Source organism: Malania oleifera, chromosome 1 (genome assembly GCF_029873635.1).
Source record: "Malania oleifera isolate guangnan ecotype guangnan chromosome 1, ASM2987363v1, whole genome shotgun sequence".
Taxonomy (NCBI): Eukaryota; Viridiplantae; Streptophyta; class Magnoliopsida; order Santalales; family Ximeniaceae; genus Malania; species Malania oleifera.
In genome coordinates, this window is record NC_080417.1 from 17,304,443 (window position 1) to 17,319,643 (window position 15,201).

The 15,201-nt window shown below is 38.2% G+C and overlaps 1 protein-coding gene across 1 annotated transcript in view; it reads right to left on the minus strand.

The window, feature by feature from the left end:
* Positions 1-15,201, minus strand: part of LOC131158830 (tRNA ligase 1-like) — a 143,400-nt gene that overhangs the window by 77,275 nt on the left and 50,924 nt on the right. The window contains exons 9-11 of the mRNA XM_058113740.1: positions 6,536-6,664; positions 5,258-5,322; positions 4,953-5,117 (exon numbers count right to left, since the gene is read on the minus strand). Coding sequence (XP_057969723.1) covers positions 4,953-5,117; positions 5,258-5,322; positions 6,536-6,664 — 359 coding nt within the window. The remainder of the gene's footprint in view (positions 1-4,952; positions 5,118-5,257; positions 5,323-6,535; positions 6,665-15,201) is intronic.

Below are 15,201 nucleotides of genomic sequence, written 5' to 3' on the forward strand. Positions count from 1 at the left end.
GATACAACCATCATCAGTTCATCGCTTAACTTTAAGGCCCTGAAATTGGGCTCTGAAACATTTTCCAGGAAGTTGGCCTAACAAAACCATGGTCTGACCCACAGATTTAACTGAACCATAACCTGTGTCATTCAAATTTTTGGACCAAATGCAAAGTACTATTTGTTATTCCTGGCCCAACCAACTCCAAGCCCATGCCAATATTGGGCTCATGTTCATCAACCCCCTTCATCAAACAACGCCTAGCTGACCCAAGACTCACGGGACCCTCAGCTGCCACCACTCACCAGACCTCCAGACTTTTTACACTGCAACTCATCGCCACAGTTTCTGGATCTTACAGATAGCACATCCTTCCAACTCCAGTGAACAAGAAACTCTAAGGACACAAACCCTCGACTGCAACACCTCCACAGAGCTTCGCCATCTGACCCCCTTCAACAACCAACCATAACCCAACACCAAGTACTTGCCATTACAATTTGCCTTTACCACTATACAAAATTGTATCTTGACGAACTTTATGAAAAAAAATAAACTGTTGCACACCCATATTGCCACTAAAACAGTTGCACCCCACAATCATAACCCCAACTTTTTTCTAGTCGCAGAGAGAGGATATTCTCCTCCATACCTAACTGTTCAAACCCATATACGAAAAAAAATGAGAATCCAGAAAAAGTGAAAGAAAAACCAGAACAAGAGTTGAGAGAATTGTCACTCCTTCCCTAGGTTAAAGTTAATGTAAAAAAGATGAGGCAGAAATTTTTTAAAGAAAGGTAGAAAGAATAACACCCTAAAGAGAGAACAAGAAGTCCTCAAAGAATAAACAAAAAGAAAGAGAGAGAACATACGAAAGAAAGAAAGAACCCAACACAAACTAGTTCAAAAAACCTTTCTTCAAGCCCTTCCCAGCAAGGTTTATAGAACACTTTAAATTGGCTAATTCTCCTACTACCTTCATAATCTTGCTTTTCCCACAATCTAATCTAACTTTTTGTCCTCTTGGACCAAATAACCACAAACCTGTCTTGTCCAAAAGATCATGAACTTCCTTCTCCGTAACAACAGGGTTAGGCAAATACATATCCTTTATAATATCCATCACCAACTCTGCAAGCTGACCATTATATACTTTGTTGTTGTTCCTTGACTCTCAAAAATAGGACCCTTCCAACCCAGTAGGGGTCACAAACACGAGACACATGAATCGCCCGTTTCGAGGAATATGAAATGCAACAATACTTTTTTTATCAGCAAAGAGAAATAAAAGAACACAACCACACTGCCCACAAAATTCATCCAATAGTAATATATTAAAAGCACTCTCAAATTCACTCCTCATGTATAATTCTTCCCCCATTTCCTAGTTGCCTACCCTCCATGACAATCTTTCTTCCCAGCATCACTCCTATCAATTACTCTCCACAATGGAAAAACTATCATATATATTCCTTCTTAAAGATTTATTATATGGCAGCACTAAATTTATAAATTGTTGTTCAAAAATTTTACGCATCTCAAACCTGACTGCATTGCCCTAAGATGGGCACCCACTTTACCATTTCCATCCAAAAAAACTCATTTTCCTACATTCCCATACAAAGAAGTTAGTTTTCTCACATTATTAGAAACCTATCAAACCCTTCATCGGCAAACCATCCCTGAGATGAGCAGACTGTGAGCTTTCAGCAATGTTTGAAAATTTTATCGTTAATTGTGAAGGACTGTTCACCATCACAAACATTTTTAATTACAGTTGTCTGGTTAATGGGTGTACACACCAAAGCGCTGTTGGACTTGGGATGATGATGGCACAAGAGTCAAAAGCAGCAATTTTGTGATACCATCCTGATTAAGCTTCTGATGTGCTCAGTACATCTGTTCGGGCATTGCAAAACTAATTCTCACATTCTTCAATTTGACCTGATCTATGTTATTAGAAACAACTAGCTTCATAGGACCACACTGGTGTGAATCTGAATGTTTTCTCGACCCAATACATATCCTTATTGCTGCTTGAAGGACAAAAGTCAGAGAGTTATTGCTGCAAAAGATAAGAGGCCTTCTTTGTTGGGCTTCACTTTTAAATTTTAATTACAGACTGCTTTTAAACATCTCCATTCTGCCGGCCTTTATTCCTCGATCCCAATGCAGCCCCTAAAATGGTTGATGCTTTTTGTTTGAACATTTAGATACCGGCCAAAACTGACACCACCCTACCAAGCCACCTTTAACTAACCAAGCCCAACACAGTCCATGATGCCTGTCACCATCCAAAAGAGACCCAAACACAATAGAGCCAACACAAGCCTTCTGCTCTTCCTTCCTCCCATTCGAATCAACAAACCCCAAATATACTGCACCAAAACCATATGATTCTGGTCAACCAAGCACGACAAACTATTCTCCTCACAAGTATTGTTCATTCCAATCAACACATCGTCCAATCTCTTGTCTGATTGTTCTTCTAGTCTCTAAAACTCGAAATCTTCCACTCATGCCCTTTTGAAACCCCAGGAACCAAGATGCTATACGCCTTAACTTTTGAAATCAGATCCACTTTCAGGAGTCAACTACTTGAGTTGGTTTGATTGCACCCAATACTCAATCCAGCCAAATCAAGAAAAAACTTCATACGATTCACAATGGAGGATTTCTCTCCATCACATGACTGGTCGCCGTCATGGTTGAAACAGGAAATCTGCAGGTGAGCTTTAAAGAAGAACAGACCAGCATGCCACTATGCTGTAACAACTCCTTTCCCGTATTCTTCTTTGAATCCTCACCAGAACAGGACAATCCATTTATATTGGCCTGAACTGTAAGAGGAGGGCTGCAGTTCTCTTGCTTCTTACAACGAACATCACAGAGCTGCTATCTAAGGATAGAGCTAAACGTAACCCATATCAAGGTCATAATCCCCAAATAATCAACCTTTCAGCCTTTTACTCATCTTTGAGGCAGCACTCTGGTGGCCTTTAAACTTAACAGGATGTGGCCCCCCGTTATCAAAATTCTGACCCATTTTTGAGTTAAAAGTAGCAACACCCAGCCCAGACTATTCCAAGCACACATCATCCCACTCAGAGGCTCATGCATCATCCTTCAGACTTAACTGGATTTGGCTCCTTATTACCCAAAAGCCAACCCACAAGTAATGTTAATAATAGCCACCCCATCCCATCCAAGCCCACGCCATTGCACTTGAGCCACATGAATCATCCACCTCTTCACAAACCCTGATTAACCCTAAATCCTCTGAACGAGCAGCCATTGCCACAATACCACAAACCAACAACACTCCTCCACAGTTGCTACAACACCATCCACCCTTTGAACCAGCAGCCACTGCCACATGACTACAAAGTACAAACCAACAACGCACCTACAAAATTGCTACAGTAACAACCACCCAAATGGGATTGTAGCTTGGACATTTCAATCATCACCTCATTCCAACTCCAATAACATCATTATCCAGACACTGAATTACAATCAGTTTTTCCCCTAACAAACAAATCTATAAAGGAGAAGAGATAATTACAATGGAAGGATGATAAGAAGTCCTTGAACAAAAAAAGGGAAAAAAAATATTACAAAATTATATCTGAGATGTCTTCCAATCCCGTTCAATATTGGACAGCGAGAAAGCCCCAAAAGCCCCATAAGAATGTGCCCGAAAAGAAGCAAAAAGAAAACATGGGCTCATTTTAACAATTCAGATATCATTGTTTTACCTTTGTTTAGCCCCCAGAACAAAATATTTGTTTGGAAGTTGGAACAATTTCAGTAAGTACTTATTTCTAAAAAGTGTTGAATTTGACAAATGTTGAAAATAGGTGTAAGCTGGATGAATTCTGAAGTTCATAAGTACAATTTACTACGTACTGGTCATAAGTTCTTGCAGTTTCACAAATATATTTATCTATATAATTATCTAATCAATGACACCAATAATGATAATTTTATTAATAATATACTTTGAATAGTATTATTTAAAATATTTAGACTTACTAAAAATTACTAAATACTAATAGTAATTTAATAATAAGATTTTATTTTTATCATTATAAATAATATTTTAATAAAAATACTATATCAATTAAATTATTTGTATTTAAATTATTTTAAATAATAATTTATTATCAACGACAATAATAATATTATTATTTTTTATTAATAAGAATTCTTGAGGGGGCTTTCCCTGCATGCCAACCCACTTAAAAGTGGGTACTATTTTCCTAAGAAAGCTATCCCTGATAGCTAATGCAAAAGTTCTTATATCAGAGGTTTTTTTAAGCATTTATTGCAACTACTTAGTTGAATTCTAATGAAATTCCATTTATTTTATAAAAGCATTTATGACAAGTCATAACTATTATAAGTGCTCTTTTTTAACTAATTCCAAACAGGCACTAAATATTGGCTCACAATTGTTTAAAGAAATAAAAAGACTAAACATTCTTTATGGCACTAGAGGCGTGGTTGGATCAGGTTCAGATTTACCAGAGATTTCTGCTATTCGATAAATAAAGTACAGTTTATTTTTCCCACAAAAGCTGAATGAATCATGTGTACCATTCTAGTTGTGTTTGCTGACAGATTGCTTTTTACTTCACCCTATATGTCTAAATTAGCTGTATTTTGCATTTGACACAATACTTAGGTGATTTACTAATTTCATTAGATTAATTAAAGATCTTCAATCTTATTGTTTTAAGAATTGTGGTTATAGCAGACCATATACCTCATACTTGTCATTTATACATTTTATTCACCATAAACTATTAAAAGTTTAAGAAGTTTCATGAAAATTTTCCAGACTACATTACCAATTAGACCATTTTTCAATATCAACGTTGAAATTGAAATTTCCTTATTTCTAAAGTGTCCAAATTTAATTGAAATCAATATTAAAAACTGGAGTTGAAATTGGAGAATAGCCTGACCTGCAATTTGGTTGTAGAAAAATCTGCTGGATGAGCTTTAAGAAATTTGGAAAGAACAGATCGATCAGCATTTCTTGAATGGGCACTGCCACCTTTATTTCCAAACCAATCCAAATAGCTCGGACAAAAAGAGGTACCAACACTCTCAAGCAGTGCTTCAATTTGCTGCAATAGTTTTGTTCATAAATAAAACATAATTAAAATAATTGAAAATTTTGCTCAAAAATTCTCTTTTAATAATCAAACTTCCCCATACAATGCAATATTAAATTATGATAAATCAAAAACACAAGGAACCACATTACCTGTTTCTCATCTGACCTATTTGTGGCACATATTTCCCGCAGGCTTGGTCCCAGATCAAGGCCATCTGAAGCACAACATAAATTGGATAATATTTAGAAGATCAGATTCAATAATCAAAACAATTGTTCTTAGAATGTCCAAGAGTCAGGAAATAAAGATTAAAAAAAAAAAAAAATGTCGATGACATAAATATACAAAAAAACAATAATAATTGTGCATAAGCTTAGATCAAAATATCATGTTGTCAATGCAAACAGGCAAATTATATCGGATTATCACTAAAGGAACAGTAGGTACTAGCTGAGAATCGTGAATAATAAATCAGTTTGAAAAGGACATTGTGACTGCAAAAAATAGATAATAATGTCGAGGAAAAGTGCATCATACGCACAGAATGAAGAGGAGCAAAAATATGTAAAGTCAAATCTCACCGGATCCTAGTCAAGCTCACTGTCAATTGTCCAACAATATTTCACTCAATATGAGTCATATGACAACAAAAATTGGCATCATATTTACATAACTGTTAATCAAATCCCTTAAAAATAGGAACTGTGTAATAATCATTCTAGCACATCTAGTAATACAGTAGCTTTACTCTGAAGAAGATAATTGCTTGATATCATTCTTTATTTTACCCATTTCCCCTAATTATATACAACGAAAACTTAGTAGTGAATTCACCATTGGTTGTTCCCACCTGACAGGCTTTTGGAGCTCTATATCAAGAACTTTAAGATTAATTTGTTAGGAAGTTACATTAGTTTGGATTTTAGGAAGCCACTGGTCCAGCCCTTACCATCTCAGCTTTCATGTTCTCTTCAAAGTAAGTAAAGCTGCCTGATCTTCTCCCTAAGTTACCTATATGCTTTTGTATGACATGCTGCCAATGTTTGGAGTAATGGTTAAAATATGTTGGGAGTTAGATGCCTCATCATGGAAATAGTCTCTCATGCATGGAGTAAGACACTGTATATCTTGCCCTCTCCAGACCCCCGATGGCGTGAGAGCCTTGTGCATTGTTTTTTTTTTTTTTTTCCCTTAATGCCCTCCACAAAGGGCTGGCTATATTTATCCTTCTTTACCATTCTTCTCAGTCTAGGACAACATCCAGCCATCCAAATATATTGCTTAATATAAGTTGCACATTCATTGGACCAATACTTCACATGAGCATAAATGAATACGATGTTTTTTAGAAAGCAGTCAATAATTTATTTATTTTTTTGCTCAAGTTTCTTTAAAAATGCAAAGAGGGAAAGCACACACACACACACCTCCTTCTGACGGTGGAAGAGGAAAATCTTTCAAAACTTTCTCTATATGCTCTGCACTCTCACGGCTTACAATACGAGCTACAAGACCTTCTAAGATTTCTCCCTGCACCTTTATGTGGTCCTTTGAACCTGCACAATAATTCAATGTCATTTTAATACTCAAAAGACCTCTCATATAACTCATCTTAAAAAAACATATAGTATGATGAACACAATTAAATAGCTCTAAATGTTAAAACCATGCAAACAAAAATAAATAACTAAATAAAATCAAAAAACCAATTCCAATAAGAGGTCAACATTGAGGGTTTCTGCTATGGCTGCACAGTGGCCCTAGCCTCCTCAGCAACCTTAAAACTAGGCCAACACAACTTCAATGGGTTGGTCTGCTTTATTTTTATAGGGTTTCAAGGTCCAGATTTATGGAACTGACCAAATATGCTAGATTCTGGGTTGGAGACTTGGTTTACCCAAATCAACATGGGAACTAAACCCTAGACAAACACACACACATACAAAAGATAAGAATTCTAAAAAATCTAAAACAGTGTGTATGTCCAAAGGAACTTGCACATTAAACCACATAGCAAGGATCTTAAACCACATATACCTGAGATTCTGAGAATAAGAACAGCCGTTTCAGTTCTTCCAAATTTCTCTCTCCCCACACCGTACAAAAAATGGTGAGGTGGATCAAAATTAAGTCCTCCTCTCTATAGAAGTATTTATACCACCCCAAGCTCAGAGTTCTTTCTGAACTGACCAGCTGCTGCGCAAGATAAATTACCAATTGACAATGCCAACTCCCAAAAATTCCTTATCCAAGAATAATTTGACAAGATGCATTCAGCTGCATTTTTACAAGAAAAATCTGTAAACCAGAACTTTTCCCTTTCTTTTTTGAAGTTTGTCAATAGTCAACACTCAGTACAAGATGTGGTTCTTTCTCAACTTTTCCCATGGTATCATATGGTTAAACAATGGTGGTGCCACCATAAGATTAGCTCTTATGACAACTTCTCAGCTGGCTTGTGTAGAATTGATAATGCATAAAAAGCAAAGTGCTGGTATGACACCTCACACGAGATGCTTGAGCTGAGCTCCTACACTCCCAGCCCATTTTGGCAACAGAATTCAAGCAGGTGAGTTTGCTTGCCTTCATCAACAGAATTACTTTGGATTTCTTTCAGAATTTATGCAGACCATTCAGAGTCATTGTTGACAAATAGGAAAATCTAGAACTGGGAGACCAGTAAATTCTTGAATACATAAGAATTTAGAAAATGTGCATGGGCTTCTATGCTTTGTCTTGGAAATTGCTTGTTTCAATGGAAATTCTTCCAAGAGCGAATTCATAGATCGGCCATTCAAACTTAATATTTATTTTAACTACAATGAGACACTAGAAACAAGGAGCATGAGACTTGCATCTTATAAGCTTGTGGCTATGCGGCTTAGTGGTGAGATAGAATAAAATATTGCCAAAGACAACAGGGTAAAACTCATGGTCTTAAATTTCCACAAAATTGTCGAAATTTCTGATTTCCGTCACCCTCGAAATCAAAATGGTCGATTTCCGTCTTGCATAATTTCCGTCGAAATCTCAACGAATCATCTGAAATTTATCGAAACCTCGAAATTTTAGCGAAATTTGTCGAAATTTTAACTACACAATGAAATTTCGTCGAAATTCAAACGAGAGATTCAAGAGTGAAGTGAAATTTCTCTTTTAACTTATTTTATTGAAACAAAAGGTTACCACAAGTGCTTTTGAAATTATATGAAAAAATAAACTTATAGTAATATTTTATTTAACCATTCATGTCTAAATTATCAATATTTGTATAATAAATAATATTTAAATGAATTATGAATTTCATTTGCATTAACTGAATCTGTTTAATGAACATTATCTTACATACATGTTTGATACACATACTATTTTACAACTTTTCCACCCTATACAAAACATAGATGTATTTAATTTGTAATATATTAGTCTTAAAACTTATATTATTACATTTGTTAACCATTTCTAAAGTTTCACAAAGAATTCCATGCTTTACTATTAGTTTCCGTTATTTTTTCAAATCGAAATCAAAATTGACATCAAAATTGAAATTTCCGTCGAAATTTCCGTTCTCTTGGAGCTTTGAAATTTGAGTCGAAATCGAAATTTAAGACCTTGGTAAAACTCAAAGCTTCCTATAGTTTAAAAAGAGAAGTTTATTAATAAACCTCTTCCCCAACCGTCATGATGAGATCGTCTTCCATCTCAAGAGGAGAAAGAGTTTATTTTGGACAACATAAGGTTGCAATCTCAAAACAACCTATCAAAGATGAAATAGAAGTTGTTATGGACTACACAAAATCACATAAGAGAGAAAATTGCAAGTGAACCAGAAATCTCAAAACAGCCTATCAAGGATGCAACAGGAATTGTTGTTGTTATGGACTAAACGATGATCACAGAAATGAGGAAATTTCAAGTACCCGTAAATTTGGTTGTCATGGTTTATCAATGTGGAAATGAAAGCTCCATTGATTGTGGAGATGATAGACCTCATCATGCTATCATTGAAGGGCAAGCAAATGCAATGGAACAAAATGTTCAAGTTATAGAAGCATCCATGGAGCAGGCAGCAAAATTGGATGTTAAAATATTGGGAATCAAATTCAACAGGAGAGCTTTTTAGATGATTCAATTGTTGAATTTTGTGATAAGTTTGTGATAGATAGGTGCCCACCCATGAATCATCTTCCAAAGTGTGATAATTCTCCACCTGTCTATTTTATTGGGATAGGGAACCTTGAGGAGAAAACAATAATATGTTGTTGACATGCATGTCAATTGAACATGGATAATGTGAAATTGCAAGATGAATGGCTCATGGAGACATATTCTCCATTCTTGTTGCAGGCTTGCAGCATTGTAAAACTCGAGGCCAAGTAATCTTTAACAAGGGACTTTGATGGAGAATCACCAATGGAGAACTTTGGACGCTTATCTTCTTTTTTAATAATAAAAGAAGAATCCATTAATAGAATAAGAATATACAGCTAGGAGAATAAGACATCTCCATAACAGAGTCTGGAAAATCAAGATAAAAAATACTGAAGGAACAACCTAAAGACTAAAGAACAAAAGAGAAAACCAGTACGAACTAATAGAATAACTAACAAAAGAGATCTTTGGATGTTTATATTGTAGCTAGGATTTTTTATTTTAGTTTGGAAATCTGATTAATTTAGAAGTTTAGTTAGTTCAAGGTTAATTTGTGCATTTTAGGTACTTTCGTGCTATCCCGAAATTTCTTGTTTTAGTTGGGAATATTTTGCAAATATTAGTTTTAGTTGTATTGTAGATGTATAAGTACTTCTTTTTGTAATGTATGAAACAATTAGTTATCATTTTGAATCAATATTTCCTTAACTATTTCCCTCTCTCACTTGGCTCTCCCCATTCCCCATCTTGTATTTCCTCTTTCTTTCTTCATTCTTCTCCTTCTGACCCTCTGTTCCATCCTTGTCTTGCCTTTCCTTTCTTCTCCCTTTATCTTTCAACCTCTTCTCTTCTTCTCTCTGTTTCCCCCCCTCAATTCTCTTATTCTGTTCTGCTGCTGCTGTCCTACATCACATAGACATGGTGAGAGGAAAATCCACAAAAGTAGGACATGACATGTTATGGATGAGTGTGTTTGCACACACGGACACACACAGAGAATTAAAAAATGATCAACCAAATGCAAAACCAAAGAATTCTAACTATGAATTGGTTTGTCAAAACTCTACACCAGTTACCCACACTCCACTTCCCTCTTCCTGGCAATCATGTCTGCTTAGCACCCACCTCTAAATCAACATCGTTCATCCTTTCACGACCAGCTCTAGAACCTTGTCTCACTGCACTTTGGCCTCTCTCACGTTTCACTCCTCAATCCTAACCTTCTTCAGGATCAATTTCTTGCAATTATTCAGTGTCCTTCACCTTCTTACAAAACCAGAAGCACAATCCTAATACTAACTCTATTCAATCACAATTGTCTTGTAATGATCACAAATCAAACCTTCTTTAGAAAGGATTTTGAGAATCCATGGGTGACAAGCCGGAAAACACGATCTTGATCAACAAGAAACAGTTCACCTTCACAGAAAGAGGTCAAGCTTGGTGCATCACAGGAAGAACAAGGTGCGGTTTCTTCATCTCCCTTTCAGAGGAGAAATGAAGAAGGCTGAAAAAACAGAATTACAACTTTTCCTGCACTCAAAAACCTCGAAGCCATGGGTGAAGATGTTCAGGGCACCCAACGACATCGTTATGCTTTGACTGAGAGCTAATGCTTTTGGACAATTCATTTCTATGGAGAAAGATACCACATACCACACAAGGAGGCAATGCAATGCGTCTGTGTACCAGATGGCAATAAGGCATCAGGTTGGAAGAAGATTAGGGAAGCTTTGAAATAACTGAAAAGAGGAAGTAACAAAGTAAAGAACCATCAAGAGCTGCATTGCCTTGACTGCATCACAAAAACGTGGGCAAAGACCTTAAGTCCAAGAATCAGCTAGAATTTCTTAAAAATCCCGCCTACGTTACACCAACAATAGAGGACCACCAGCAAGTATGGACAAGAAAGGAAGAACCCCAAAAATGGAAAATTAGACGTAGGCCTTCATGAGGGGATTCATAAGGAGAGAATGGATTCTGTGTTTAGAAAAAAAAATTTTAAATCTACTTTGAATTCAACCTCAGGCTCTAGTATGGGCCTAACTAAACTAATTCCAGCTAGCTCCAGGTGTAAGAACCTAAACCGTGATAACTGGATTTAAATAAATAAGAGAGGGGCAAAATGGGAATTTGGCATATTTCGTCAACGAAGCCTTTGTTCTTCTCGTCAACGAAATTCAGAGATTCGTCGACGAGGAGAAGCCGAGGAGTCTCAGAAAAACCAGAGATCCCAGACTCGTCGACGAGGCCACCGATTCGTTGACAAAGGCAATGAAAGATTCGTCAACGAGTGTGCCATTTCGTCGACGAATTGGGTCAGGTCAAAGGGCTATAAATAGGAATTTCCTTTACTTCCTCACTAAGTAACTTCAATTATCTCTCTCTCACTCTCTCTAAACCTCTCCCTACTCTCTCTCTCTCTAGATTTCTTCGCCGATCGTTGCTGGAATCAAGAATCGGAAGTTACCACGACGATCGTGGAAGGATTCTCTACAAGTTCTACGGATTAGAATCCCGTTTCAGAGATTTTCGGGTTTTGGCGAAAAATCGAGGTAAGGCTCGATATTCATTTCTGATCCGGTAGTTTTGTAGGGAACTGTTTTGTGAGTATATTATGTACTGTGATTTGTAGGTTTTGGAACTCGGTTCGCTATTTAGGGGCCTTGGAGTTCGGGATTTGTTATTCGGGGAAAAGGTAAGGGGAATTATGTTTATATTGGTTATTTTTGAAATCAGACTCAGTAGAACTGTGGTTCACGGTCCTGTGTGTGTTTTGGCTACTCATTTGGGGGATCTAACGGGGAAAACCATGGGTTTTTTATTATTACAGTTCTGGGAAAAGGGGGTGACGGGCTGCATCCCGGGTTTTGTTGAAAACCGTGGGTATATGTTGATTTATACTATGATATTGGGATGGCCGTGCCTTGACTTGTTTAAACTGTATTTGTTTGAAAAATCATGATTTAGATTACCAAATGGGTGTAGTTTGTTTGGTTATATGAGCATGCATGTGCATGTGATATTTTGAAATGCTAGTAGGAACGCGGTTCCGAAATTGTTCCAGGTACTGAGTGTCCGGCTCTATATCCGAGGGCATGTTTTATCGCCTACCATGTGGGCAAAAGTGTCCGGCTCTATATCCGAGGGCGTGTGTTTATCGCTTGCCATGTAGGCAAGAGTGTCCGGCTCTATATCCGAGGGCGTGAGCCTATTCCTGTAGATCAGGTGGATCCACCAGTTATGCGCCGGTACAATGCCATAGGAGTCTGGGACTAGCCATGTGCCGGCGGCGCCGTGCTTGGCGAGTTGGGCTACGGGCCAACGCCGGATTGTCGCGGACCGACTTCAGGCCAAAGGGTGTGACGACACCGAGATTACTGATCATGTGTATGTGTATGGGTGCGTGTGTGCACTGTGGAAATTAGTACTGGAATGCATTTAACTGCATGTATGTTGTATCATGATAACACTCAAATGCCACACACGGATATAACTTGTGTTCTTCCTTACTGAGAGGTGTCTCACCCCTACTGTACGTACATTTTTACAGGTCCTTCGGATAACCGGAACTAGCGTCCTGGTGAAGGGAGCGTAGTGGCCGATGTACCGCGTTTAGCGCTAGGTAAGTGCTAGGACAGTAATTTTGGTGGGTTGCCATTTTGGGATGTGTTGGGCACCCGTTTGTACGTTTTGATAGAGCATTGTGTCTACTCTTGTATAGAATTTGGTATGGTACTGCATATGTATGTATGGTTTTTCCGTTGTGTATATGATTGTGTTTGGATGCGTTTAGGGTGCCTAGGAACCCCCCGGGGTCGGACCCTCATCCTTTATACTGTATCTGTGATGATTTGTATGATACAGGGACAGGTTAGGTTACATTTTCACCCCTGGGTCCCATTTTGGGGTTCGGGGCGTGACACGAGGCCCAAAGCTGGGAAGGCCCAATGCAATCTGAAAGACAGGCTTAGTTGAAAGCACATGAAATAGGCCTAGAACGAAGGTCAAAAGAGTCACAAGAGGTGCTTGTGAGGCAGCTGCCAAAGCACAATCCCTTAGGGTGCTACCTTTAGAGCCCACGAAGAGATCATACAGAGTCTTATAGGAAGATAAAACTTCACTTGGGAGCTGCAGATTTTTATCCACTAAACAAGGGGAAGCAGATAGCTGAATTGGAGGGAGAAGAGTCTGAAGAAAGCTTAGAAGAGGATGATGCTGACTCTTAGTCCTCACTCTTCCGAAACTGAAGGACTCCTAATTGAACATTTATGCATGAAAGGTGAAATATCAGAGGTAGAAATGGGAACAGATGAGGAGAGAGCTCTAGCAAGGGCTTTGGAATCTGACAAGGATTCGACAATGCTATCCTGAGAAGTGTGGTGATGAGGTCCAAAACCAAGAAAATCCTAGCCTTAATAACTTGAATGAGCAATTTACTGACCAGCCTTAGACTGACAATTCCCTCATGACCAATTCCTTCCCAATTTTGGTGTCAATGGAGTTAGGAAATGACATTTAAAAGGCCTCTCAAGTAAATAATGCCACTTTGATGTCAATTCCCCTGTTTTTCTGGCGTCTCAAAACTTTAAGTCACCTTTGTGCCATAGGGGGTCAATTGAAGAAATCCTTCAAAATTATGGATTTTTGAGATGATGACAGTGACAACCAGGCAGCTCATGATCTCCCAGATGAGCTAGATCTCAATCTGGTGAACTCTAGTGGTGAGAGTTAGGTCGAGGAAAGGGGAGTCCGAGGATAGGAAAAGGGCAAAGAAATTGAACGAAGATGTAAAGACTAGCATTTTAGTTAAATACAATAAGGGAGGTGAGCCCTCTGGGGTCCTTCATAGCGTGAAATGAAGCTTATTTCCTAGAATGTTAGAGGGCTAGGGGACCAGAGTAAGACCGAGGAGTCAATAAATAAGGTCAGCCGTCTCCAGGAGACCAGATAGAAGGGAGTAGACTCTTTCCTCCTCAGAAGCTTCTGGGGTTCTAGAGACAAGATTGTACGGATCGCATTAGACATGAATGCTACCCTGAAATTCCTTTAAAAGTCCCAAGCCCACACCACCACTAGCCTTCTGTCCTAGCTTAAGAAACTTGGACCTAATGCACATGTGCTTGATTTTCCTGATCATATGCCACTGGCCCTGTTTTCGATGTGGAGTTTTTGACACCTTACCAAGGCAACTTTGAGCCTCCTGCTTTGTCATCTATTGTTTATGTAGGGTCAGCAGTTCCTTAAGATCCTTCCATTTCTCAGCCAGATGACCTCGTAGAGTCTTTTCAGAATTACAAGTTTGTGGCTCCTCAAAGTGATTTTCAACAATATTCTGTTCAATGGAGAGATCGCCCCACTTTGGGTGCTACATGGCTTATTAAGGATGTTGTTTGTGAGAGTGCCCCTGAGTTGTTAAGAGTCATACCTGTGGTTGCACTCTCCGAAGCCACATTCCTTTCAGCCAAGAAAGTATGACAAAGGGTTGCCTTCATCACTTAGGCTGCCTATTTGGCATACTTGTTTTCGGCATAGACTTAGGGCAGTAAGCATGAATTAGACCTTTTGTTTTTGTTGTGTAATTTTTAATAATGTTGGGATTATTTTGTAAATATGCATTTTAGTTAATTGTGGGGTTTAAATACTTTAGCAGTTGCATGCTTGAAAAAGTTATCATTTCGAATTCATACTTCTTTCTCTCTCCCCCTCATGCAGCCCTCTCCCGCATCATCTTCTCCCTTCTTTCTCCTCACTTCTTCCTCATCCAGTAATAAATGTGTTGGGCTTTTGTGGAGCCTAGGTTGTGTTTTAATTTGGATGACGACCCGACCCCTATTTAATTAGAGATTTCTATCCTAAGGCTTAGTCCATGGAGCGAAGGCTTGGGCCATGAGGCTGGAAAGGAGATGATTTCGCTACATAGTTTCTTAGAAGAATTGGG